This window comes from Suillus plorans, assembly GCF_016647745.1.
Source record: "Suillus plorans strain S12 chromosome Unknown HD556scaffold_5, whole genome shotgun sequence".
Taxonomy (NCBI): Eukaryota; Fungi; Basidiomycota; class Agaricomycetes; order Boletales; family Suillaceae; genus Suillus; species Suillus plorans.
Window position 1 is genome coordinate 447134 of NW_024537389.1, and position 25166 is coordinate 472299.

General features: G+C 47.7%; 10 protein-coding genes across 10 annotated transcripts; 6 read left to right on the forward strand and 4 right to left on the reverse strand.

Annotated features, from left to right (window-relative positions):
* Positions 1 to 222: 222 nt before the first annotated feature.
* Positions 223 to 1569, forward strand: HD556DRAFT_1437831 (uncharacterized protein; the record flags this gene model as incomplete). The annotated part of the gene is made up of 5 exons (XM_041305757.1): positions 223 to 353; positions 407 to 655; positions 712 to 830; positions 883 to 1013; positions 1072 to 1569. 5 exons carry the CDS (start codon positions 223 to 225, stop codon positions 1567 to 1569), a joined length of 1128 nt encoding a protein of 375 aa, XP_041165669.1.
* Positions 1570 to 2318: 749 nt separating this feature from the next.
* On the reverse strand, positions 2319 to 3206 carry HD556DRAFT_1332404 (uncharacterized protein; the record flags this gene model as incomplete). Its single annotated transcript, XM_041301799.1, has 1 exon — positions 2319 to 3206. A coding segment is annotated over one exon (868 nt), but the record flags the coding sequence as incomplete, so codon positions are not given.
* Positions 3207 to 5167: 1961 nt separating this feature from the next.
* Positions 5168 to 7635, forward strand: HD556DRAFT_1332411 (uncharacterized protein). The gene is made up of 10 exons (XM_041301800.1): positions 5168 to 5576; positions 5636 to 5752; positions 5802 to 5885; positions 5940 to 6005; positions 6053 to 6116; positions 6168 to 6487; positions 6535 to 6822; positions 6878 to 7032; positions 7083 to 7260; positions 7309 to 7635. The coding sequence occupies exons 1-10, from the start codon at positions 5409 to 5411 to the stop codon at positions 7528 to 7530; spliced, it is 1662 nt and encodes a 553-aa protein (XP_041165671.1). The 5' UTR covers positions 5168 to 5408; the 3' UTR covers positions 7531 to 7635.
* A 1032-nt stretch (positions 7636 to 8667) lies between these two features.
* Positions 8668 to 10965, forward strand: HD556DRAFT_713589 (uncharacterized protein). Its single transcript, XM_041311383.1, has 4 exons — positions 8668 to 9330; positions 9386 to 10505; positions 10557 to 10716; positions 10769 to 10965. Exons 1-4 carry the CDS (start codon positions 9062 to 9064, stop codon positions 10882 to 10884), a joined length of 1665 nt encoding a protein of 554 aa, XP_041165672.1. The 5' UTR covers positions 8668 to 9061; the 3' UTR covers positions 10885 to 10965.
* Positions 10966 to 11537: 572 nt separating this feature from the next.
* On the forward strand, positions 11538 to 13556 carry HD556DRAFT_1489583 (uncharacterized protein; the record flags this gene model as incomplete). Its single annotated transcript, XM_041308780.1, has 7 exons — positions 11538 to 11831; positions 11879 to 12066; positions 12117 to 12345; positions 12395 to 12592; positions 12644 to 12741; positions 12792 to 12872; positions 12926 to 13556. 7 exons carry the CDS (start codon positions 11538 to 11540, stop codon positions 13365 to 13367), a joined length of 1530 nt encoding a protein of 509 aa, XP_041165673.1. The 3' UTR covers positions 13368 to 13556.
* Positions 13547 to 15242, reverse strand: HD556DRAFT_713778 (snRNA-activating protein of 50kDa MW C terminal-domain-containing protein). The gene is made up of 5 exons (XM_041311384.1): positions 15044 to 15242; positions 14762 to 14992; positions 14243 to 14704; positions 14018 to 14191; positions 13547 to 13966 (listed from the first exon to the last, which is right to left on the reverse strand). The coding sequence occupies exons 1-5, from the start codon at positions 15211 to 15213 to the stop codon at positions 13726 to 13728; spliced, it is 1278 nt and encodes a 425-aa protein (XP_041165674.1). The 5' UTR covers positions 15214 to 15242; the 3' UTR covers positions 13547 to 13725.
* An 809-nt stretch (positions 15243 to 16051) lies between these two features.
* Positions 16052 to 17297, forward strand: HD556DRAFT_713836 (uncharacterized protein). The gene is made up of 2 exons (XM_041311385.1): positions 16052 to 16161; positions 16224 to 17297. The coding sequence occupies exon 2, from the start codon at positions 16258 to 16260 to the stop codon at positions 17203 to 17205; it is 948 nt and encodes a 315-aa protein (XP_041165675.1). The 5' UTR covers positions 16052 to 16161; positions 16224 to 16257; the 3' UTR covers positions 17206 to 17297.
* Positions 17298 to 17620: 323 nt separating this feature from the next.
* Positions 17621 to 18905, reverse strand: HD556DRAFT_1332433 (uncharacterized protein). The gene is made up of 9 exons (XM_041301801.1): positions 18807 to 18905; positions 18676 to 18755; positions 18618 to 18625; positions 18424 to 18567; positions 18357 to 18372; positions 18257 to 18299; positions 18193 to 18201; positions 18103 to 18140; positions 17621 to 18052 (listed from the first exon to the last, which is right to left on the reverse strand). Exons 1-9 carry the CDS (start codon positions 18897 to 18899, stop codon positions 17896 to 17898), a joined length of 588 nt encoding a protein of 195 aa, XP_041165676.1. The 5' UTR covers positions 18900 to 18905; the 3' UTR covers positions 17621 to 17895.
* Positions 18906 to 19909: 1004 nt separating this feature from the next.
* On the forward strand, positions 19910 to 22667 carry HD556DRAFT_1332446 (uncharacterized protein). The gene is made up of 3 exons (XM_041301802.1): positions 19910 to 20675; positions 20727 to 20811; positions 20857 to 22667. Exons 1-3 carry the CDS (start codon positions 20000 to 20002, stop codon positions 22511 to 22513), a joined length of 2418 nt encoding a protein of 805 aa, XP_041165677.1. The 5' UTR covers positions 19910 to 19999; the 3' UTR covers positions 22514 to 22667.
* Positions 22668 to 22720: 53 nt separating this feature from the next.
* On the reverse strand, positions 22721 to 24548 carry HD556DRAFT_1437838 (2-methylcitrate dehydratase; the record flags this gene model as incomplete). Its single annotated transcript, XM_041305758.1, has 7 exons — positions 22721 to 22802; positions 22857 to 23195; positions 23252 to 23496; positions 23546 to 23774; positions 23824 to 24040; positions 24163 to 24273; positions 24326 to 24548. 7 exons carry the CDS (start codon positions 24546 to 24548, stop codon positions 22721 to 22723), a joined length of 1446 nt encoding a protein of 481 aa, XP_041165678.1.
* Positions 24549 to 25166: the final 618 nt, after the last annotated feature.

The following is a 25166-nucleotide window of genomic DNA, read 5'->3' on the forward strand; positions in this document are numbered from 1 at the left end:
TACGAGCCGTTTTCGACGCCGTTTCCAAATTTGATTTCGACTGTCTGTGGAAAACGAACTGATTTCGACAACCTGCTGTTTTCGTTCGGCATCAACGGCACGGACTCTGAAATCCGGTGTTATCCGACTGCCGAACAACTTGTGCGCTGGCTGCGCTGGGTGCCGATGACGACGACAAGGGTGTTACTGGAGACGCGCCTCGCTGCTGCGCAGAACTCCGCAATGGCAAAGGCGAGCAAATGCCGCCCTCCGAATTCCCGTGCTAAGTCCACAGGCACTGACGCGAAGGAGAACTTAGATCCTCACGCTGTTGTGACTGCAACAGCAGACAAAAGAAGGACTGTTCTTGTAGCGTGAGTTGTCCAGTATTATTATGCACTGTACTACTGACTATTTTATGAGCCAGTTGGTCTAAACCCGAGAATCACCACCTTACAGACTCGTTACTCACTCTCATTGAGGAGAGTAACACCTATCGAAAGGCATTTGGATTCGCGTTGCTCCCCGGTAGTGGCAAGGTTGCTTCAACTGGAAACCGGCCTGCAAATCTCTACCGGCAATTGGCTACAGCCCTTTTTCTCGATCACGAGGACTCACCATGGAAGGATGTAGGCCTCAATGACCTTGCAGAAGCTGTCAAGAACCGTGTGGCGAAGTACATATTTTTCTTCAATTCAATTTTGTATCGAAAGCTTACAGTTATGTATACAGTGGACTGCGCAAGGCATTCATCAAGCACCGTGATTCAATGTCACAGACTGGTCAGGGTTTGATTGATGCTGATCGCGAGGATGAGATAACTTTTGGCAGCGAGATTTTTAATGCATGGGGTATGATTTAGCAAGTGTCCGTGATGAGTGCTAATACCTCTTTCTGACACAGACCAAGTGAAGAAAAAATTTCCGTGGTACAAACGGATGAATGCCTTGTATCGCGAGAGTCCTGCTGTAGACCGCTCTGCTTTGGCTAACAGTGCATCTCAACTCGATCTAAGTGTTCTCAATTGTTCGCAGGTGGGTAGTATTATGTCATGCCTTCGAGTACACTTCAGATACTATTGCAATGTTGTAGACTATGGATGATGACGAGATACCAATTGAGTGGCCTCGCTCGCCAACTCCCGAGCATACGAACGATGATGACAAATCAAGTATTGTCTTCACTCCTCCCTCTACACCTGCCTCGCGTGCTAAGCCAGAGCCACCTTCTGTCCGTCGTGCGAGTGGCCAGAAACGAAAGTCGATGCACAGCCATATCGAGGACCTTACCACCTCCCTTGGTGAATCGAGGGTGAAAGTTGCTCGAGTGCGAGAGCGAGAACATACTCTGCGAGCCCAGGCAAAGGAAGACCGAAAAAAGGCTGAGTTTGATTCTCGCCTCCAGTTTAAGGCTGCCGAAGCTGAACGACAGCGTGCACATGAGCTCGCTATGCTTGAACGGCAAATTGAACTCGAACATTTGCGAGCTCAACCTAACTTTGCCAGTTCCTCGTCTGCAGGCCTTCATCAGAGTGACCCCCCCCACTCTGGACCATCGATTCCGTGGGCCATTGATCCATCTCTTTGTTAGCTTGTTTTTTGCCTACTATTGTGTGTTCTTCGCAATTATCATCCTCTCCTTTCGAGTTCCACTCTTTTCTACCACTACTGATTAATATCCAGCCATTCAAGTAAATTCTCTTTCAGAGTCTCCCGTCGAATCTTTGCCTCCAACAGCAGAACTTCGCTACTTTCATCCCATACCCTTTCAATATCAGCTGCTCTTTCCCTTTGCTTTTGTCGCCACTCTCGTTCTAGTTCTCGTTGCTCCCTGACGTACTTGACTCCGCTTCTGAAAAATTGATCATTTGTGATGTTGCCCTTATCTTCGTGTTGGATTGCAAAACTGTGCAAGTGAATGCAGGTAGTGATCCAAAGTCCAGCATACTGAATCCCCTTTTGACCATCAATGTGAACTCGCAAGCCTTTCAAGGATGCCCACCGACCCTTCAGAAATCCAACACAATGCTCCGAACGCACACGAACCTTCGAAACATGATAGTTGAACATGGTGTTCTGTGGTGTGTCTTTCTCAGGCCTAATAATGAATAAAATGAAGTTTGAAATACAAATTGTGTTGCTCACTTTTTATATGGTGACTGACACCATGTTTGCAGAGGATAAGCTGAATCAGCCCAAACCCATTCGCCTTCATTGAGGAGCATATGATGTTCCTGAGGCAAGTGTGTCTGCTCCCAGGCTGTTGCATCATGCTGACTACCAGGGAGACCAACTCCGTAATCAATGATTAACAGGTCAGGTGTAGATATAAGCTATTGGTACAATATTAGATAAAATTCTCAAAAAAAAGGAGACCATACTTGGACATTCATCGAGTAATTAGACTTGCGGTCAAAGAAAACATTACCAAAGAATCCAGGCCGTTGTGAAAGAGGAATAAGTGTGCCATCTACCATTAGCCACCCATCACGCCAAGCTGGACATGAATTTTCCTCCACCCACTCCTTGGCGGTTTCCTTTGTTCCTGCATCAGGCCACTGAAGAGCTGAAGTCCGAAACTGTTCGGAACAGCAAGCCTTCATGACTCGGCTAGTAACCAGAATTGCAGTGCCAAATCCAACTCCAAACTGAAGTGCTACCTTCCAAGTGCTTGCAGCATTTCCATGGTGTCCAAATCGGTAGAGTGCAATTGCAAGTTGGCGATCAACGGACATCTGGGGATTACTGGAATTATTGTTGAAGACACTGTCCTGGGCAAGAATAGCGACTAGGTTGTCAAAGCAAGCAGGATATATGCGCAAATATGAGCGGAAAATCTCGGGGTGGTTAACTTTATAGGCAGATAAGAGGAGGTCGAGAAGTGCACTTGATTTAGGTATGGGTACACGCTGGTGGAGGTTTCGAGTTGCATAAAGGTTTCCGATGTCCATGATATACTGAGCAAGTGCTGTGGACTCCTCCGAATCTGAGTCGGAGTCCATCACAGAGAGATCTGATGATGATGTGCTTGATGATGAGGAATTATGACTGTCCAAGTCACTAGATATATCCATGCCAGAGCCCTCGGAGGATGAGCTGGAATCTGATTGGTCATCATACCTATCCTCATCCTCCTGCAGTTGACTTGCAATCTCGGCAATTATATCAGTGAAGAACCTGTTATGGATCTCGTCTGCAGCTTGCTGCCGCTCAGTTTGACGAGGCATGGTACAAGGTTAAGCAAATTCAAACTCAGCCATGCATGAAAACGGTTTTCATTGTATTTCTGACAGGGTGATCAAAGTTAAAACCTGTTTTCGGGTGATTCCGACGTTGAAATCAAATTTGGAAACGGCGTCGAAAACGGCTCGTAAAAACAGCTTTGAACGTCCCTACTAAGCGCTGACTCGACATCGGAACATGCCGGAAAGCTGCGCCCAGAACATCGTCACGGTCCCTTTTACTATCCACATTCTCTTTGGCATAACCCTGCTTTTCCCAGATCCTCACAGTCCTGCCCTCATATTCCATTCTGTGAGGATGCTGTGAGCGAACATTACAGTATGCGCTTCTTACTGGTACCTTCCGCCTAACCATGCCGTCGCCGTCGGTCGATTTCTGTTGTGGAACAGCAAGACTAGGCGCGCTGTTCAGCTTAACGAGAAGAATGTTCACGTAGTCGAGATTATTCCTCCATGGGTGACACTATTTGTTCCGTTATCGTCGATCTCATTGTCGGTTAAAGACTCGTCGAGTCGGAGTTGCACGATTGTGAGTTCCCTTCCAGTTTTCCGTATCTACTCTCCCTTGACCTGCGCGTTAGTCGAAGGCACAACGCAACGTCTATCCAATTTCTGGCTTTCGCTCGAAGAATACACGAAGGTGACGATGGAGGACCTTGTTCGGGCTGACCCATACATTCCAGCGGGGATGGTCATCGAACAGCACAAACAGTTTGAGGAAGGGAAGTTGGAGGCTGTAACGGAGATGCATGAGCATTTCTGGTCAATGACTCAGAAATAAAGCACACGTATTCGAACCGTCTGGAACGTAGTTTTCCTCTGCAATCAAGCTCGGAGTGTATAGTGATTGCCGTCCAACTTCTTCCCTCAAGAAGAATTCTCTTGAATTTGGGAGTGCTGCGCTGCTGGAATACGATGCAAAAATCTGAGTCCCAATTGGAAAAGCTACGTTGCATATAGTGGAAGTAGTCAGGGTCCTGTAAAGTCACTACAAATCCTCTGGATGCGTGATGAACAGTATTGCCTACTCGATGTAGTGTTCGTCATTTGACGCATCTCAAGTAGAGATATATGTGTGTATAGATGCCAAGGTACTCGGTCCAAACGGTTCAGCGAAAACTAGTTCGTCTTCTGGAGCAGCTTGCTCATGTCTGTAACTGGTACAGGGACACCAGCGGATACGGGGTGGATTGTCTTCTGCTCGTCGTCACCAACCATTCTCATTGTAAACCCGTTCGGCAATCGCACTGAGCCCACGTTTCTCTGTCCAGGACGCTGGAATGGATTGAATGCGATGGGGTATTCTCTGGGCCGCGTAAGATTGTAAATCTCCAAACCATTCATGCCTGCTGAGTGTAAGCTAGGGAGGGCATGGGCAATGACCTGGGAATTGCATCTCTTTGAAGTTCGGCGTATTGTTCTGCGTATTCGGTGACAACAAAAAACGTATTATCAGTGTGACAGCACAAGATGACGAACTGCCACGCTGGGGAACTAGTAAGCCCAGCATTCAGACCGACGATAGCGTCTGGTTTGCTTCCTAGGAGCAAAGGGAGCCGCGAGTCTCAATTTTCATGATCTCCATGAAGAAAAATGGTCACAGTGCTGGTTCCGCAAGGTGCAGGGCTGGTGTAGGTGTAGAGGATTGTTATAAGTGTTGTGGCGGTGACTCCAATCGAAGTCCGTCGTGCTGAGCGCTAATGTCCGTAGGCTCGGTAGGAAGTGAAAGCGCACAGAGGGGTTGCAGGACATTCACAGGCACAAGTGTTGAAAAAATGGCAGATGATGATGTGCGCAAAGAACGTGAGCTCGACGAATGGGACAATGGAAACATGTAAAGCAGGACAATAAAGACGATAATACATAGAAAGAGCTTCGTACTTCTCTCCGACACAGTTCGCAAAGTCGGACGTCCAACCTTTAAAGTTTACATACTAAATAACGTCAGTCGAATGGTAAACCGGTAACAGGTCACATGCACAGCATCACTCTGTATGTCTTTCCTGTTCACGTGACTTGTAGGGATATCCGACGTGGAACCTGCGATTACTTATTAGATATATGAAGGCATCACTTTCAGAGTCCCAGTTAACGACGAAGGCAATTTACAAACTCCAAAGCGTACACACATTCTTTACTAGCCTCCCAGGAATCTTTCCCGCCACTATACAGACTCCCAACTCTTCACATGCTCTGTCTCTGGCGTAGAGCATATCTGGCTCTCGCATTCTCCGCGTTGGCCGCTCTAGGCGTCAGCCCAAGTTCATTTCTTGGAGACAGCCTTATACGACACAATCCAGTTCAGAATGTTCTTGAATACGAGTCTGTTCGTGGAGAACCACTGTGTCAGCATTCGGTATGTAGTAGTACTTATGTTTACGACTGGACATATCATTCATCCACGTGTCTCTGTAGACAACTGGTCCGATAGAAACTACCTTATGTGATTATGAGACGATAGAGAGTGTGAATGGGGAACTATATAGTGTGCTCAGCGAGTTAGTGCAGATGCCATTCTTCAAGTATTTCCAGGTACGTTCTAGACTCGGACAGCTTCGAGCACCACTCAATCGTTTATCAGGCGGACCTCTATCGCGAATGCCCTTTCTGGCAAGAGAATGGGTTCTGTATGAATAGGGAATGTGGTATCACTACCGTAGATGAGGTATACCCAATTTGTCATCTCATTTGGGTTCACTCAGCTGAAGTCCTATTATAGAGTGAGATACCAGAGCGGTGGAGAGCGGCTGCTCTGAGCAAGATAGAATTGCCACCTTTGGAAGAGGTAGGTCTTGTGCATTCTGTGAGACGACGTTTTCATAATTTGTACAGCGTGTCCTTCTACCTGGATGCTATTATCGCGATTCTGATTTTTGTTTCCTTGATGATATGACAGGTGCGTATTTCATCATATTCTGATTTTTGTGTGATAATGATTCTTTTGTAGAGGGTGAATACGTCGACCTGACGCTAGTCCCCGAGCGTTATACGGGTTACTCAGGTCCTTCTGCGCATCGGGTCTGGAAATCGATATACGAGGAAAATTGCTTCGGCCTTTCAGAGCTGAACCTGTTGACTACTCGTTCTCCCGCACAAGTCACACTTCCTGATACCCTTACCGATGTCTTAAGAGAGCCTATTAACGGAGAAAACGCAGATGGCGAATGTCTTGAGAAGAGAGTGTATTACAAGATTATATCTGGGTTGCATGCATCCATCTCAACTCATATCTGTCTGGAATCCCTTAATCAAACAACCGGAGAGATGGTATGCAGTCCAGCTGAATTTCACCTCCAGCTCATCATATGTGACAGGGCCCTAACCTCGAATGCTTCGTCACCCGCATTGCCTCTCACCCTGAGAGACTTCAATATATTTACTTCAACGCTGTGCTCCTCCTACGCGCTGTATCACGCATTGGTCCGTACCTACGTGACTATGACTATTGTTCAATGTCTATGCCCACGCCTCACGACCACGTGCTCCCGGAAGACATTCAGGAGGAAGCCAAAACACTTGGGACTCTTAGCAAAGTCATCGATATTGCAGAGCATGTCGGTAAGTTTGACGAACGGGTATTGTTTAGAGGCGAAAACGCGAACGTGAGCAATATCTTAAGATAATATTCATGCACTGAAATCTTATCCATCTTTCTAGATCTTGAAAGAAGAGTTCAAAATGCATTTCCGAAATGTTTCGAGGATCATGGACTGCGTTGGATGTGACAAGTGCCGTTTATGGGGCAAAGTCCAAACTACCGGAATCGCAACCGCGCTCAAAATTCTCTTTGAGATGGACGAGACTGCTCTTGAGTAGGTAGTTGACGCATAACCCTTGCATAAGCTAACCTCCTTCAAATCAGTCCGCACAAAAATCATCATCATCTACAGCGGTCGGAAGTTGTTGCCCTTATCAATACTCTACATCGCTTCAGCGAGAGCTTGCAGGCCGCGGAAATCTTCCGAGATATGTGGAAGAAGACTGCCGAATCCGATGCCAACCACCTCATCGAAGAGGCTGAAAGGGCTGTTGTTGGCAATGTATGTTCTTCGTTATGTTCTTATTGCGGCACTCACAGGCCGCCTCAGCCACGGAAGTCACCTACGCACGCATCAACGTCTAGAAAATCGCATACTCCTCATTCACCCTCTCCTTCACCCTCATACACAATATCCCTGGAAACAATGCAGCGCTACCTCCAACGATTAATACGGAGGTGCAAAAAACACACCCTATCTTGCTTTAGCATATTCTTGCAGGTATGGCAGCAGTTACATAATGCCATGTTTCCGTTGCGGACAGAGCTATGAGCTATCCGGACTTATTTGTTTAATCTGATTTACGAGATGTAATATCATTGTGATAAGCAATATCACGTATTGCTCCGCTTTCATTTGGTTGGAGATAACACTTCCTATTATCTTCATGGTTCCCACCAGGCTAACTCCCCTTTGATATCGATACTTTGCGGCCAACACTCGTGGTAACTGCATCCACTGGCGTGGAATCGTGCTCGATGTCCGGAAGTATTTCAATATCGACAGATGAGCCATCAATCGTGCCAATAAGACCTCACGAATCGAATGCAGGTGCGGATGCTTATATCAGTGAGTGATTCTGTGGCATGCAGCACCCCATCTCAGATTACTAGCTAATGGAGGGGCTTCATCGACACTTGTGGATCGATAGCCAATATGTTATCAGTATTGATCATTGCAGAGACAAGATGCCTACTCTTGCAGGCGAACCAAGGGAATTGGGGGACATGTCAGGATGGAGTTACCGTGCGATGCCAAGGACTCGCATCTGCGCCCTGAACGTACAGTGTAATAACCCTGGTGAGATGAAGAGGATCGCAGCGGTTTCACGCGCCAATACGAGGTTCACCAGTGACCCTGCGCGGGGAACAGACACCTGGAGAAGACTCAATCGAGCTCGCTGATACTTCGCCTGTGCGCTGAGCGTTCAGTCGAGATCGCTAGTCTGGTCAAGGAGTGGAAATGATCTCGGCGAACAACTGAATGCTGAACTTTGAAATGTTTCACTGAGTTATATAACATCAAACGTTGAACGACCGTATATGGGCGATGGTGACACATGATGATATTATCACCCTTAACTTGCAGCCCTTAGCGTGCACTGAAACAAGTGAAAATAGATTTGCCTTCTGATCCTTAGTGCTACGAGTACTACACTAGTAGTCCCTCCAGTCTCCGAAATACCCTCCGAGGGTTTACGCGTGCGTGTCCGTAACGTTATACTGATAATCCGAGCAGAACGTTGGTAAAGAACGAGTACTGAATTACTAAAACCATAATTACAGGCTGCTAGAACAACTTCGACTCCAAAACACATGTCCTTTCGCCGTGATGGCGAAGATAAAACGTACAAGCTAAGATCCTGCTATTCCCATTTCAAGATAACGCGTAAATGTGCATGCTGTCATTCGGGATCAATGAGGTTTAACTACAATAAATTTGATGTCTGCCAGCCTTACTCGTCCCTGACCCTCTTTTTCTTTAACGGCCATATTCTAACCGTTGTGCTCATATAATCGTGACCTAACCCCATTTTTGCCTATATAAACCCCAAGCATCTACTGACTTTTTCCCCAGCTTCTTTGCTCTAGCCATCCGCATAGTTGTCTTCATCGTAGCTTCTGGTGTCAGACACCTTCATACTCAAGAGTTTTCCGAGCTCTTTGCATGTACTCGAACCAACTCGGTAGTCCCCACAACCCCCACCGAGGCTCCAAGCACTCCTGCGCAGGCTTTTTAGCTGCTCATTGACTTCGCCTTCATCGTTTTTGACCCAATTTCACTCGTATATATACTCACCGCAATGTCTACTCAACTTCCCGCCACAAACTCTTCGGGTTACAATACCCCCGATTCTGAATTGGAGTCGATCGTCCCAATTCATCCGACCGCCGTTCGTCGCCCTAACTACATCACTGTTCAGTCCGAAAATACCATCTACACCGACGACCATATCACCGCAAAGTACCTCAACCGTGGTGCTGATGTCGTAGTCTCAGATGGCCAGTTCACTGTTTTGCCTACTGTCAAGCCTTATGAGTTCCAAACCACCCGCAAGGTTGGTAAGACTGGGTATGTCATTTATTGATTTCCAAATATGTTGCCATCTGACGTGGACGCGCAACAGACTTATGATGATCGGTTTGGGTGGTAACAATGGCTCCACTCTCTGCGCGACCATCATCGCGAACAGGCACCAGATCGCTTGGCACACTAAGGAGGGAATTCAGCAGCCTAACTACATTGGCTCTGTCCTCCGTGCATCCACCGTTCGCATTGGCACTGAGCCGAGCACCGGTAAGGAAGTCCACGTCCCCGTCTCCGACGTGCTTCCCATGGTACACCCCAACGACCTTGTTCTTGGTGGCTGGGACATTTCCGGCCTGCCCATGGACAAGGCGATGGAACGTGCCAAGGTGCTCGATTATGATCTTCAGCGCCAGGTCAAGCCGCATATGGCTCTGCTCGGTCGTCCCCTTCCTTCCATCTACTATCCCGACTTCATTGCTGCCAATCAGGAAGCGCGTGCGGACAATGTAGTCCCTGGCACCGACAAGCAGGCTCATCTTGAGCACGTTCGTGCCGACATTCGCCGCTTCAAAGCCGAGAACCAGCTTGACCGTGTAGTCATATTCTGGACTGCGAATACGGAACGCTACAGTGAGATCATCCCTGGCGTCAATGACACGGCCGACAATGTGCTTGCTGCGATTAAGACTTCCCACTCGGAGGTGTCTCCCTCTACGCTCTTCGCTGTTGCTGCCATTCTCGAAGGCGAGCCATTTGTTAACGGCGCTCCTCAGAACACGTTTGTGCCTGGTGTCATTGCCTTGGCTGAGCGTGAGAAGTCTTTCATTGGCGGTGATGACCTGAAGTCTGGTCAGACGAAGCTGAAATCCGTGCTTGCGGAGTTCCTCGTGAACGCTGGTATCAAACCGCTCTCTATCGCGTCATACAACCATCTTGGCAACAATGACGGGCATAATTTGAGCGCGGAACCCCAGTTCAAGAGCAAGGAAATCAGCAAGAGCAGTGTTGTGGATGATATGGTGGATGCCAATCGTTTACTCTACAAACCTCCTGTTGTGGGTGCAACGGGCAAAGCGGCCAAAGGCGAGCACCCTGATCACATTGTTGTGATCAAGTACGTGCCTGCAGTCGGTGACTCGAAGAGAGCAATCGACGAGTACTACTCTGAAATCTTCTGTGGCGGGAGACAAACCATTAACATCTTCAACGAGTGTGAGGTATGAAATGCGTTTTTTTGATATGTCACCAGATGCTCATTGCTGTTGCAGGACTCTTTACTTGCGACGCCTTTGATTCTCGACTTGACTATCCTCACTGAGCTGCTTACTCGCGTGAAGTACCGCGGGGAGGGTCAGGATGATTTTGCGCCCCTTCACTCTGTCTTGTCGTTGCTCTCATATATGTGCAAGGCGCCTCTCGTTAAACCTGGTGGGCATAGGTTCCGCTTATAGTCCATCATCATGCTAATGCACGGTCCCAGGCACCGATGTTGTGAACAGCCTCGGCAGACAGCGCAACGCGCTCGAGAGCTTCTTGAAGGCCTGTATTGGGCTCGAGGGTAACAGTGATCTGCTCTTGGAGACTCGTATCTGGTAAACGTCTACCGTCTTTTCCTCACTACCATTGAGTAGACCTGGTTTCAACAACCGAATTATGTTTTGTCTCGACTTCTCGGTCTTCAACTGACCTCCAGCGTTTTACATTTTTCTCTATTACTACGAGCGAGTAGATCGTACCGTTGCGTTCCAAATGTGATCTTAGCTTTTCATTTTATATGCCGGTGTGGGACTCGTGACGTGGCTGGTATATATATATATATATCGATGCACATCAATGTTGTGCAAGAAGTAATACAAAAGCAACAGCAAGGCGCTGTAGTGTGATTTGCAAGGCTTCGAAAACGTGCTAAAGTGGAATTCAGTTACCTTGATCAACAGAAAAACTGCATTTTGTTAGGTGACTCAAGCCGGGTCGTCTAAGATGGCGTCGTCATATCTACTAAGGCTACGTCTTTGGGTTTGACATATACTCCCAGCTCAGCGAGCATGACATATCCATTAGCCCATCAAAAATCCAGTGATGTCGGCGTCGCGATTCGCGCGATATTAGTCGAGATGGGCGGTGTTATTACGTAATAAGAAAGTCCTAGTGCCGTCAACTCCCACGCCCGAGTGAGTTACTACCTTTCGCATCGTTGTTCTTTTCGTCGCTTTCACCTTCGTCAACGGGCCATATGTGAATTCGAAGGGATGATAATACATGAAGAAGACGACCTCCTAAATTCAAAGGATCCTCCCGTCACAACTTCCGCCCTTCGTTATCCAGAGCGCGCGGCAGGCCGTCGTCCATTCAGTCCTCTACCTGACTATGAAACCTCTCAGGCCTTGGCCTTCAATCATCTCAACAACGACTCCTTGGTCACCTTTTACAAATGTCCTCCAAAGCGGCGCTTTGTCGACTCCAGGTCCTGGAGAGCTGGCATAGCCGCTTTGGGCATGTATATTATCCTTTCAATCGTCATTGGCATACCTCTCATCGTTAAGGTCAGTATATCTATTGTATGCGCTACCTGTCTTCTCAAACTACTCAGACCTCCCAGGAAAACAGTAAAACATTCTCCTACACCTCTAACTATGTTGTTCCTTGGCTAGAGAAGATCACTACAACACACTACGTCACAAATATCAACAACCTCTCAACCTCCCTTGCAAATGGAAGTTGCAACGGATGGGCAACTATCGGAAAACTCGACGATACGCAACATTCTACGGTTGGACAGTGCGTTTACGCTCAATCACTGGGGGAACAAACATGACTCTCTTTCCTAGGCTTCTAAATACCGTATCACCTGACGGCCGATTCAGCATCACATCGAATGCATCGTACCCGAGTAGCATGAATATTGTCCTGGGTGATCTGTTTGTCGGCATAAACCCCAATACCTCCGTGACCGATACAACCATATCGGTCCAGATGCAAGCATCCAACGATGACCTCTTCGACCAGACACAGGTTTGCTTTGCATTGTCAAACAACGCCACCGGCCTCGCTATCTATGTATGTGGCGTTATTCTGCTGCAATGAATCTCATACTGACATGAAGCAGATACCAGATAACATGTCCTTCAACGATCAACTACTCTTTAACATCACACTGCTGTACCCACAAACATCTATAACTGCCCAAGTCGACTCTTTTGCTACCTACCTACCTTTCTTCACCCAAACGTTTGCCGATTTTGGCGGCTATGTCAATTTCGAGAAGGTTTCTATAGAAGGCCCTGTTTCCAGAATTTTTGTCGGTGTAAGTGGTCATGTTTATACCTCATTCATTTATTTTTCATTTGCTTTGAAGTCTATCGAAGCCGGCCAAATACTAGTTGAAACATCTTTAGAGCCAATTTTTGGTCAGTTCGCAGCTTCACGTTCCCTTACTGTGAGCACGATACAGGCGTATGTATTCTCCTCATCTTTGAACGCATGCAACTGATATATTTCTATAGACCTATCAATGTTAACGCCTCCCTCTTCAATGATCCAGATTCGAATTTCCCAACATATCTTGAAGTCAACACTGGCAATAGGTTCGTGGCTCGTAAATTCCCAGTTTGTTTTCTCAACCAAACATCATTTTTAGCAACCTGACGGCCAACGTCACGCTGAACGCACCCAACAGAAGTCCTCCCCAGCGTCCGAACTTCATTGCAAATATGCGTACTTTTTATGGCCAAGCTACAGCGAGCTTCGTACACGATCCGACATCACCGCCAACGGCTATAAAGTTGCGCCTGGAGAATGACCTTGGTCCAGTCGATGCCACGTTTGATCAGTACTTTGAGGGCCTTTTTCAGGCCAGCGCGAAATTAGGCACTGTATCAGTGATTCAGGGTACTGCCTCTTCTTTGGATCCATTCGATGCGACTTTGGCCCGCAGCTTCTTACTGAATTATGTTTCTGACACACGGACATATGGTTGGATAGGCTGGGGACTAGATTCAGGGGGCTTTGTGGAGGAACAAATTGGTGAAGTGGTCGTGGAGACCTCGATCGCAAATTGCACTTTGTTTTTTGATGGTTGAGGTCCGCACCGCTTTTCATTCTCTTTTAAGGCTCACTTGGGTTTTGTGGTTCGCATACGCACAGACTATTCATCGATGTACAGACTACCACACATTCATCGCTCGTTGGAGATGCTGTGATCTTTTTGCACTTCAGTGTACTATCATTTTACTTATCATACCTAGCAACGTACATAATAGAAGCAGCAAAAGCCGGACATGTGCATGAATCATGATCCAATCCGAATCATCGTTGATGGCCGTTTGTTCAGGAACATTGACTTTTGGGGTTTATCGGGTTCAGCCCATCAATTTTCAGGGTCACTTTGTATATACCAGTAGGACTTACATCATGCTCGGGTTTCGACTCTCGGCCCTTTCATTGATTTATGAAAGGTATTACTAGGGGTACAACCATCACGCCTTCATTATTTTTGGGAGGACCCATCGTGCGCCAACAAGGCGCACACAAAAGGCACGGACTTTCACCGAGACGCATGTCACCCACGATTGAATGTACGGCTGGGACTTTCCCGCAGGCACGACAGAGATCTTGAACCGTTGGGGCGAGGTGGAGCATCAATGGATAGTCTGACGGCGGATCTGAAGCATGGGCGAGTCTGTATATGAAATTTAGGGATTTTATGGGGTTAAAACGGAACGGTGCATGCCTGATCTGATCGATGACGAAAAAGTGTTCGCAATTGCCTTGATGCAGTATCCAGTAAGGTTGGTGAATTCTCAACGTGAGCGCGTTGAAGGTAGTTTCACTGACAGAGGTCGAGGCTTTTTTGATTTTTGGCCGTTTGTCTTCAGGCGATTTTTGAATGTGATCTATTAATTTTCTGTAGAAGGGGAGTTAGGAATCTGTTGATAACAGTGCTGTTCTGACATACTCCGCATAATCGGCAGTTTCTCTGCCATCTCCGTAGATAAGGTCCTCGATGCAGAACAAACACCCGGCATGCTCTCCTGTTTGATTGGTGACATTATAGCCAGATACATCTCCTTCGGCGTCTAGCTTTTCCACTGGCATATTACTGGAGGCACATGGAAGGACGCGTAGTAGATCACCCAATGTTTGCGTTGACAGTACAGCGTGTTGTGTGGAGCGCGTTAAAAAGCTTGGAAGATGAGAGATACGGTTGTAAACTGTTAGCGAGATGACAGCGTTTGGACATGAAATTGCATCGGGGCTGGTGCTCCTGAGAGAGTCTGGTGTCGAGCTACGCGTCGCGCCGACGTCCCCATGATCAAGGGTACGGAGGACGCCTGTCCCCATCTTCTTGGGTGCGTCGAGCGCGTTATAGTCAGAATTTTTAGCAGCACGCATACAAAGCGCTGACTCCATGGTCAATCTACGCAGAGGTAAGAAAATAGTGATATGCAGTAGAATATAAGTAGAATATACATACCGCCAACACCTGAGGTTGACAGCGTCAAGCTTCTCTTGGAGCTGTAGTGCTTCTGGGGAAGATTCGCTACCTTCTGGAGCAACATGACGTTTGCGCTTTCTTCCTTTTGGTACTGGTGCATCTGCTTGGCCGCGCACAGACGCTACTGTGGACTCGTGCTGGCGCAGTACGTGCGCTGACAATACAGGGTTATCCCATACTTGTTCAAGAGATGACTTGAGGTCTGAAATGCTACTCTGATATGCAATGAGCGCTAATATGGTGTAGTGGGGAGAGAGGCACCTTTCATTGATCTCTGCTTCGACAACATTTCTGTGCTCGGGAGTTAGTTGCTCCCATGAGGCATTGGTAAAGGATCCTGATAGCACTGCAGAATTTGCGTGCTGTAAAAAATCTGCGACATTGATAAGCTGCGATGGTGGGCCAAAGGAAGAGTCGAAACCGCGACTCATATCAAGTAGGGACAGAGATTAAAGTTGACTTGATGTGGCAGTCTTTAGTTAATGAAAACATTTAACTTCAGATCAACACGTGACTGAGACGCGTCGCGTCTGTCAGTCGTCAACCTCCTCCTTCTACCTATCTCCGAGTCACCACTCTGGTCCCAGACTTTGCAGTAAATCATCCGCAAACTTGATAACTCGAGGGTGGCTGGAAGCCGACACCGGCGGGCGCGTCAATTGCTGTCCACTGTCAGCTCAATGCCCAATGCTCATGACGCTCTGTGACGTATGTGGGGTCCCGTGAGTACTAATGAGGCCGACACTCCAAAACGTATAAATACCTGCCCGCCCGAGCTTTCTCTTCTTCATCAGCCTTGACCTCCCCCGAGTGCCAACGATCTTTCATCGCATCTGACCGTCATCTACGTGTCGCGGCTGATTATATTTCGTTGTCTTTGTCACTGATCGATGCTCGTTTGTTGTTTCTTGCTCTCTTGCTATCCCGCTGTCTCGCTACCTCGCTGGCTTGCTATCCCGTCTAGTTCTCTCGTCGTCTTTATCTCGCTATTATTCTCTCTCGCCGTTCTCGTTCACCCAATGTCGCGCGCCACTGGTAGAGCAAATATCTTCGCCGCCAACAGAATCTCGTTTTTACTATCTCTCTTTCTAGATTATAGAAAAGCTCGATGTTGGCCACATTGATTAAAAAATATCCTTTCACTCTCTCGAACCTCGCCCTCGCTGGCGTTGCCTCTATCCTGAAATAGGGACCTCCGCACCCGCCGCACCTCTATTACACCCGTCTCTCCCCTCCTGACCTCCTCTGAAGCTATTCGATACTCTTATACCCGCTCGTCTGGCTAAGTTGCACACAGTGGACCCATTCCACGTCGGACACTTCAAGCATCATGAATGACGTGGGGCAATTCTGCATTCAAGCTTGATAGCGTGGCATAAGTAAGTCTCGTTTCTTCAACTTCTTTGAGCGTCAGTTCAACTCTCACTCATCATTTCTTTAGTCTGACCACAGTTGCTCTTTCTACTGGATGACGGATGCGCTACCATCTCCCCGTTCTTTTTCTACTTACGCCGAAAGACTGTCATCTGACAGTCGTCGTTCTTTCTACCGATCGCGTATGTGCCTCCCGTTTCACTTTTTCTTTTCCTTCACATCTATCGTCCGACCAAAGTCACTCATTCATATACCCCTTTCACCTTTCTCTTTCTTATTATCGTCTGACCCAAGTCACTCCTTCGTATATCTATTTCACCCTTCTCTTTCTTATTATCGACCGGCCCAAGTCACTCCTTCACATACCCTTCTCACCTTTCTCTTTCTTATTATTGTCCAACCCAAGTCACTCCTTCGTATACCCCTTTCACCTTTTTCTTCATTTTCCGATGCCTATCTCTTCTTCCAAACCTCGAGCCCGCAAGTTCACTCTTTCACTCTGTCCGGACCCTAGAAGGGCCTGCCTATTCACGCACCACCGTGTACTTCGCCCATTCGTGCACCGCGGTTTACGCGCAACTTCAACAGCCTATCATTATTTCTGTCCCGGATTTCGCTCATTCGTACACATGCAGCTCCAGCCTATTATTATCTCTACCTCGAACTTCGTTCATTCGCGCAACACAGTCTACATGCAGGCAGCTCCAGCCTATTCCATTATATCTGCCCCGAACTTCGCCCATTCGTGCACCATGGTTTACACGCAGCTCCAGCCTATTCCATTATTTCCTGGCTTCGGTTATTCGCCCACTACGGTTTACATGCAGCCCCAGCCTATTTCATTATCTCTGCCCCGGACTTCGCTCAATCGCGCACCACGGTTTACACGCAGTTCAGCCTATTACTGTACGTTACGACTTCTTTTCCACACCGACGCTTCACCTCGAACAGACCTCCATCCGCAACATCGTTCACTCGAGGCTCATGATATCCATGCCCGGTCCGTTCACAACTCATCTTATGCCTTTATACATTATGCCATTTCATGACTCACGACACTTTATGACGTATGACACTTATGACTTCCGATACTTTCTTATTCATCGTCCGACCCATGTCACTCCTTCATATACCCTTTTCTCCCTTCTCTTTATGCCACTTTTCCCTTAGTTCCCTTGTTGCCTTATGCCTTATGCCACCTTTTCCTTTATGTCCTATGCCACTTATGCCTTATGCCATCTTTTCCTCTATGCCCTATGCCACCTTTTCCTCTATTATTCATGCCTTTATGTCACCATATGAAAACAAAACACGATTTTCGACCTTCGCGCTATGACATCAGGGCAGCTCAGCGGCCCGGGCAGTAAGCACTTCGGTCTTAGTATGCGATGGTGAGACGGGAGACAATTCCTGCTACATACATCCGCCAACCACCGAAATTTCAACATAACTGACAAAGGACAGTGAATCTCAACGACATATATTGTGAGAGAAACAACCCGTTTGTGTCAAGTCTACGAAAGATGAGCGATCAAATGTTATGACGTTATGGATGAAAGCGTCCATAATTTAATTGGTCAATAATCAGCCAGAAGTAACATAGATTTTAGGTACGCATAGCCGCCAGCACGGGATGGAGCATCGTCCACCACCCTGTCATACTGCGCTGCCTTCGAAAAAAGGTTTGGAAATAGCTTTCACTCCCAGCTTGGCATCCAGACACAAGATTCAATACTAGCCTACCAATAGTGAGAGGAGATAGCGGACTGTACGTCTACCCTGGTGGTAAGGACATCGAGGCAGTACTCGTCGTCCCGGACGTTGGTGGAGAAAATACCAGTGTGAATGGTCTTGTGCAGGTTAAGCATCAGCCGAGAAATGAGAGTAACGGATATACTGGAAGTAATATTTAAAATCGATCTGTATTTGTTGCATTGAGTACTCACCAGCTGGTGAAATTGCACAGACTGCCTCTGATAGCAACCTTGCTAATTGTCACGAAATAGTCAACAGAAGATGCGAGTTTGCATGCTCACTGAACCAGACTGATTCAAACTGTAAGCGCTGTGCAGCTCTATCGATATCAGTTTGTTGACTCACATAGTATGTCAGGATGTTTGGTATATGAATCAGTGCCATAGCTCTGAAGGCAGTATCCGGATCAAATTCGGTTGAATCATGAGTTCACTAGCAACCTTACCCAAAATACATCGTACCTGTGTTCCATTAATTCAGTGTTCACAATACAGATGCAACGAATAATTCACCATCCTGAAATATGACATCCATGATATTTCTCGTGGTTGTCAGAGATAATCGTGGTAAACCCCTAGTTTTGCAGATTCTGTACACTGTGAGGACGAAGATAAGTAAATCGAAAACAAAGAAGGCCACCCATGCCAGCCCAATTCCTGTATTTGAATAAAGTCGTTGCATGAAATGGGACCTAGAATTCACTGACGGGCGGCTCTGCAACAACTTTTAAGCAGGCGCGCAGAATGGTGAAGAGGATGACATACGTCTCTGCTGTATATACTTCATAACAGCCAATTCCTGGCAAGATTGCTGCATCACCTGAAACTTGTGCAAAAGTGACGGCCTAGAAACAATTAGTATGTTCCAGAGTCCAAAGTCTTATGCAAGCACGTACACAAACCACTCCCGCAAGAGCAATGATAATGATGGTCATCCAGGTAAGCAGATATTGGCTACAACCGTAGAGAGCATAAGTGCGCATAGCCATTATAACTGAACTTTTTTTAACATGTGAACTTCTCGCAATAAACTTTTACTCACCGCAAATGATGATTCCTTGGAAGAAGATGTCCAGTTGTCTGGATATCGTATATTTCGAACAACTGAGTCTTTTTTGAGCAAAATAACAGATATTCAAGGAACCAGAGAGAAACTAACGCCTGCAGAAAGAAGCTGTGAGCCCACAAGTTGAGTACATGCATAACAAAATATAGAACCTCATCTGAAACAAGAAAGAGTTCCACAACCATGCTGCAGATAATGCCGAGAAGGGCGAGATAGCGATTGAGCAGAAATAACGTTGCAGCTAGTCCTTTTGGGCGACGCCAGATGAAAGCGAATTCTTCTGGTAGAGTCAACACATGGTCGTATATCAGGATACCTACAATATCATGTCACGGTCCTAAAGATAAGAGGCGCTGAAACTTACTGTTCCCCGCCAGGACGGCGTAAGTGCACAACGATCTGGAGGTACTTATTCAATTACTGGCATCAGGATATATGGTAAATCTATGCGTGTATCACTCACATCTGTTGTGCGTCCAAGTCAGTAGCAAACATTATGTTGAGGCAAATTGGCAATATTCAACAGAAGGCGTTAAGAATTTGCGGCGACCCGTTAAATGTATCAGCCGGGATGATTTTGATGGTCCTTCCCACAATCTCAGGCCTCGAGTACTAGCCTGAGTTAGCTGTAACTTACTAGTGTCATGTATGCAGCTGGCCTGCAAGTAAAACGCATACGGTCAACTTCGCAGAAATAGGCGAGTAGACGATTCCAAAACATTCTGGACGTACTCATATAATGTTGCGCATGGTATACTACTTACTATGTGCTCCGAGTCCAATTCGGTTGGTGTAAGTATCACTGATTTGTGTGTGAATGGTTATTCGATGAGCCGCCATCGCCACGGTTACGATGATCCGCTAATCCGAATTCAAAATGAATTTACGTAAAATAACGATTATTACGCAAAGAATATATAAATTCGAACTTACCTTAGTTATCCCAGGTCGCGCACCTTTGCTTGCTACCTGAACAACCTCGGTCGCCCCTAGGCAGACGCAACGTCTTCGCGATCCTGAATCATGGGATATCTGAAGGAGTATGTTGATCGAGGAGTGCAAACTTCATGTTCCTCACAATCAGCAACAACACCAGACTTGGCAGCGGTTGGTGCTCCTCAAGCTCCCTTCGATGACTGTGACTCTGGGCCGCTTTTACACGAGATCACAATCGGGTTGCCATTAGTCGACCCAGAATTATCTCCTTCACATTTTTCTGTTCGTGATAACAACGCATATAGTCGGTCCAATCTCCAGCACGATAGCCCCGTTAGCCCCATGTGCGCACCCTTGATATCTCGTCGCGTTCCTAGGCGCAAATTATTCTTAGTCGAACGTCACCCAGAAGGAAAAACCGTCGAAAGACGCGTGATTTCTATGCCGGACGACATGTCGGCGCAGCGTATCAAGTTGGACTCTCAAGATAGCATGCGGGTGGTTTCCATGCCCGAGTATCTCGCGGCTGCTGTTGACCTGTCTCTGGATTCGATTGAGTCTCCTTCCGCGGGCGCATCCTTCGGGTCGTCGTACATTGAGAAACGCCATCGAGTCAGAGTTTGTCCCCCGCCTTCAGATGTCCCGCACACGCCTTCTCCACCGTCATCTCCCGAGTCGATACTCATCATCGACAGTCATGCTCAGCTTCCTGATGGATTCCTTCGACAAAGATATTCCAAAAAGACGGCCTCACCCGGACATGGTTTGTGTTGACTAATAATTGCGACGCTGAGGTTCATTTTTCTCCATGTAGGCTGGACAACATGGGCAAGTTCTCCTCCCCGCCCTATCCCAGCACTTCATGGTCCGCTTTCTCTTCCATATGCCCGCTGTCCATCGTAAGTGAAATATGTAATGAACGCAAAGTGGCTTACCATTTCTAGGGGAGCTGAAGGAACGATCATCGAAGAGCCAGGCAACGTTTCTCGAATGATATGGGGCTTAGGCCAAGACGAATCTTGTCAATATCGTGGTGATAGTGAGCATACGGATGACGACATACGTCATAAGTCCGCCCCTCACTCCCAGGTTACACCTCAAACGCAAAAGAGACACATACTCCAGAAACCTTATCAGATACGAGCGGCTGCGAATAACAAGAAACCGTTCAAAGGGGTCGCTAGCGGAGGAACTTCCACTGTTCATCATCGCCCTGACCATGAACGTCGCATTCATGGACACTCACAGACACCCCATCTACGTGAGTCAAAAGCTGAACCAGCCATTAGCGGTCTTCCTTTCTCGGGTTCTTGGCGACCCGAAACTGGTATACCGACTGTTCACGAATCGGGGGCCCACGAAATAGGCTTTGGCTCACCGTTCAACGATCAAAAACTTCTCTTGGATTTGCAGCTCGCATTTGCCCAGCAGTCGCTTCAGAACACTGCACTCAATCAAGCTTATCCTGAAGGTCTCAAGCCCGTTTTTCCGGTTTCGAATCATTCTCATGCCACTCCGGTTTACCCGAAAATCTTCGTGGAACCGCGTCTTAATGAGGTGGTCAATGCATCACAGCGTCAGTCCGCCATGGAGATTGCCCAGCAGTATCGTCAACGTCAGGAGTTCCGTCTCAAGCAACAGGCTGCTCTACCTACTCCGCCAAGTTCTTCCTCTCCCCAGTGGTCATCAAACTTCTCGCCTTATCAGTATCCTTCCGTATCTCCGGAGATGGACATTCAAAACACATTAGGTCTACCTCATCACACCCAGCAAGTACAATACCCCTTCTTGGACACATCCCAGCCAGCCAGGCTCTTGTACGATCGCCAGGATAACAATGTCGAGACTCATTTCTTCGATGTAGATGGAAATGGCGGCTATGCTTCTGTGCTTTCGCGTCATGACAGGGACGTCCCTTCTGCAGTCCATCGGCATCCTTCGGATATTTCTGGTGGTCTTGCCAACTATTTGCGCGATATGCAGACATTGTCTTCTCAGCAGCCTCGTTATGCTGGTACCGCCGAACTTCCGCTGGCGGCAGCTGCTCGCCACCCCGTCAGTACTGGTCGTACTGTCGTCTCCGTTGCTCCTCCCTCGCCTGAGTCGCCGGGGTCACGGTCTCGAAGTATTTCCTATCAGCAACCCAGGTCTGTTCCCCTTGCGCGGTTAATACAACGCCGACTGTCTTCTGTACCGGAAGAGGAACTCAACGGTCTTGCGGACACTTCGTCTATATCTGCTTATCGATTCACCGATTATCACCAGCACAGTCTCTCCTCCCGTGATTATTCTGATGATAATACAACACCTCGCAGGTACCACCAAGAACAGCACCTTGGCGTTCCTGCTGTCAGTCATGCGAGCGTTCCTAGCCCGGACTCTGTTGACGAATATGAAGCCCAGCCGTACTCGTTCCTTCATGGAGCATCGCCCGCAAAAGTCCGTCTTCCTTCTGCGCAGGAACAGGAAGAGTACCTTGATCAAAGCCGCGTACAATCGCGGTCCAAAGGAGGGGGAGTGATGGACACATCACAGCAGCTCAAGAAAAAGCCGCGCGGGAGGAAAACAAGGAGCGACGCGTGTCCGATTTCCGCTCGATGACGTCTCTACTACTGGACTGCAGCTTTGGATTTGTTCTTTTCATCACGTTTGTCTCCTTCAAGCATCGTTTTCCATGTATTTTTTTCGCGGATTCCTCAGGGACGGTCATAGATATTCATCTTGCGATGGACGAACTTGGGCAGATCGCACATGTATTAATTTCACAGCCAATTGTTATTGAATCGCACTACAAGTACATGTACCATTTCACGGCTTAACGAATAGATCAGTGAACTTATCGACTGGCAACCTGGACAGCGACTGCGCGTTAGTTACAGTTGCCAGGATCCTTGTAGGTCGGATCAGTACTCGGTACTAAATTGCATAAAGTACGCTGACTCACTTCTGTTGGTGGGCCTCATTGAAATGTGCGGAGATGTGCCTCTTGAACTTCTCCATGAGAAGAGGGATACCTTCCTCGCGGCGACGCTTGTGTCCAACAGGGTACTCGACCTCAACCTCATCAAGAACTGTGCCGTCGTTCAATTCGACGAGGAGTGCATTTCCAATAGAGCGCTTTGACGGTTCATGATAGTTCACTGAGAATGTATTGTCCTCCACGCAGTGAATTTTGGCGCGTAGCGCATCGATACGGGGATCGGCAGCAGATGAGTCAGTGTACGAGTTCGAGGTTAGTTCACCAAAGATAAGCGGGTATGCAACCATATAGCTGATTGCATGGCTTTGGAGTGACCCGTGAGTGAATCTGCACCGTCATGAATGGGTTGGGATACTTACTCTCGATCAGCGAAGTTGTCCAAGGGACCTTGCTTGTCAATGATGCGAATGGCAGCCTCCTGTGTACGGATGCGCACGCTCTTAATGTCGTCTGAGGATTTGCCGAGTGCTTTGAGCTGCTTGTGGATGGTATGTGCGGCCTCGACTGCGGTCTGGGCATGGAATTCGGCGGGATACGAGATCTTGAAGAGGACGTTTTCCATGATGTATGAGCCGAAGGGCATTTGGAACTCGAATGGCTTTCCCTGGAGGTCTAGTTCAGTGGGGTGGAACTGTACTTTTGGGGTATCTTACTTTGAAAAGGACGTCATAGAAACCCCAAGTCTTGGCGGTGAGGACTGAGGGGAGACCAAGCTCGCCCTTCTTGACGAGAAGAGCGAGGTTGACAGCACGGGAACAGGCATCACCTGCTGCCCACGACTTGCGAGGGCCAGTGTTTGGTGCATGACGGTAAGTACGAAGGGATTGACCATCGACCCATGCTTGCGAAACGGCGTCGATCGTTTGAGAGTGTGAAAGACCGCTGCGTGTACCATCTTAGTTGTTGCATTCAATTCCAAAGGTACACTTACAGGAGTTTGGAGACAACAGCGGTACTGGCAACTTTGACGAGCACGACGTGGTCGAGACCAACGCGGTTGAAAGAGTTAAGCAGGGCAAGGCCACCTTGAATCTCGTGTGCTTTGATCATGCCCTCGAGAATGTCGCGAACGGTCAGGGGTTGTCCCTGGCGAGCGAGGTGGTCCGCAACCGCAAGAATAGCACCCAAGTTGTCTGACGGATGACCCCCTAGAATGTGGAGTGAGCCCATATGTAAGATTTATCACGCATTCGCATTGCTCAACATGAGAGTCGTGTACCGATCTATGCGTCTGGCTTGATAGCGAACGGTTCATTATTATCTTACTCACATTCAGCAGCGAGGAAGCAGTCATTGAAGTCCAACCAGCGGATGATGGTGCCAATATTGAATGCGCCACGAATAGGATCCAGCTGGTAATTCGTTCCGGGAACCTTGGTGCCTGTATCCAACAGTTCAGCAATTCATCACTCATTCATATACGGAGGTCGTACCATTAGGCACGACGGTGCCTTCTACAACGGGTCCAAGGAGCTTGGTACACTCCGGGAAATTCAAACCCTCTAGTCCGCATCCGATAGTGTCTATGAGACAGAGTCGTGCAGTTTCGAACGCAAGGTCTGAAGTGACCTGGTAGTTGTGAACATAGTCTGCAATGTCCTTCAGGACCTTGTCCGGTTCTGGTCGAATGGTAGATTCTCCGTGGTGAACAGACATTGGGCGTGCAGCAGCTCGAAGGATCAGGTTACTTGAGACCCCAAGTGATGATCGATAAGAGATGGAAGCACTAATCGACCGGTTGAAAGACCGTGGCACACGCCGAAATAACAACATCACTGAGCAAGAAAGAAAGGACGGTTCAAGTTGCAAGTCGGTTCAACGAATTCAAGTGCTCGCTTCCCGTGGGCAATAGATTCGGCTATACCGTGTAAACTGAAACACATGTTCCATCATATGATCCCTGGGAGGCACTTTCATTGTCCCTTCCGAGTCAACTCTACATAAAACGAATGCACTGACTTCTTTCCTGAGGAACTCGTACAGCGTGATCAAAGCACTACTATGCACGCTGCCGCATATTTCGCAAACGGATTGTAAGGTGAAGTGCACATTTTATTCAGTCTTCCTTGATCTTATAATATTTGTCCCTTTAGCAGCCCGCGTACTCTCATGCATTATGGGCGACGCGAGGGCAAGGGAACTATTGCTTCATGCCCTATCTGACTTTTGTAAGTTTGTCAAGCCCATCTTTATTAGACGGAACGACAAGCATATTTCCTCTATATCAATTACGGTGGTCTGCAGGCTAGGACAGACCAGCACATTGACATTGAC

What these genes read in the sequence shown, in the direction of transcription:
- HD556DRAFT_1332411 (XM_041301800.1), top strand. Translation starts at nt 5,409, where the DNA reads ATGCTCTGTCTCTGGCGTAGAGCATATCTGGCTCTCGCATTCTCCGCG. An exon ending in AATTGCCACCTTTGGAAGAG is followed by an intron (nt 6,006 to 6,052) that starts GTAGGTCTTGTG and finishes TAATTTGTACAG; the next exon opens with CGTGTCCTTCTACCTGGATG. An exon ending in ATCAAACAACCGGAGAGATG is followed by an intron (nt 6,488 to 6,534) that starts GTATGCAGTCCA and finishes CATATGTGACAG; the next exon opens with GGCCCTAACCTCGAATGCTT.
- HD556DRAFT_713589 (XM_041311383.1), top strand. Translation starts at nt 9,062, where the DNA reads ATGTCTACTCAACTTCCCGCCACAAACTCTTCGGGTTACAATACCCCC. An exon ending in ACATCTTCAACGAGTGTGAG is followed by an intron (nt 10,506 to 10,556) that starts GTATGAAATGCG and finishes TTGCTGTTGCAG; the next exon opens with GACTCTTTACTTGCGACGCC. An exon ending in GGCGCCTCTCGTTAAACCTG is followed by an intron (nt 10,717 to 10,768) that starts GTGGGCATAGGT and finishes GCACGGTCCCAG; the next exon opens with GCACCGATGTTGTGAACAGC.
- HD556DRAFT_713778 (XM_041311384.1), bottom strand. Translation starts at nt 15,213, where the DNA reads ATGAGTCGCGGTTTCGACTCTTCCTTTGGCCCACCATCGCAGCTTATC. An exon ending in GAAGCAGAGATCAATGAAAG is followed by an intron (nt 14,993 to 15,043) that starts GTGCCTCTCTCC and finishes ATATCAGAGTAG; the next exon opens with CATTTCAGACCTCAAGTCAT. An exon ending in TTCGTCATCGATCAGATCAG is followed by an intron (nt 13,967 to 14,017) that starts GCATGCACCGTT and finishes TTTCATATACAG; the next exon opens with ACTCGCCCATGCTTCAGATC.
- HD556DRAFT_713836 (XM_041311385.1), top strand. Translation starts at nt 16,258, where the DNA reads ATGCGCTACCATCTCCCCGTTCTTTTTCTACTTACGCCGAAAGACTGT.
- HD556DRAFT_1332433 (XM_041301801.1), bottom strand. Translation starts at nt 18,899, where the DNA reads ATGGCTATGCGCACTTATGCTCTCTACGGTTGTAGCCAATATCTGCTT. An exon ending in CTCTTGCGGGAGTGGTTTGT is followed by an intron (nt 18,756 to 18,806) that starts GTACGTGCTTGC and finishes AATTGTTTCTAG; the next exon opens with GCCGTCACTTTTGCACAAGT. An exon ending in CTGTGCAATTTCACCAGCTG is followed by an intron (nt 18,053 to 18,102) that starts GTGAGTACTCAA and finishes TATTACTTCCAG; the next exon opens with TATATCCGTTACTCTCATTT.
- HD556DRAFT_1332446 (XM_041301802.1), top strand. Translation starts at nt 20,000, where the DNA reads ATGGGATATCTGAAGGAGTATGTTGATCGAGGAGTGCAAACTTCATGT. An exon ending in GACGGCCTCACCCGGACATG is followed by an intron (nt 20,676 to 20,726) that starts GTTTGTGTTGAC and finishes TTCTCCATGTAG; the next exon opens with GCTGGACAACATGGGCAAGT. An exon ending in CCATATGCCCGCTGTCCATC is followed by an intron (nt 20,812 to 20,856) that starts GTAAGTGAAATA and finishes TACCATTTCTAG; the next exon opens with GGGAGCTGAAGGAACGATCA.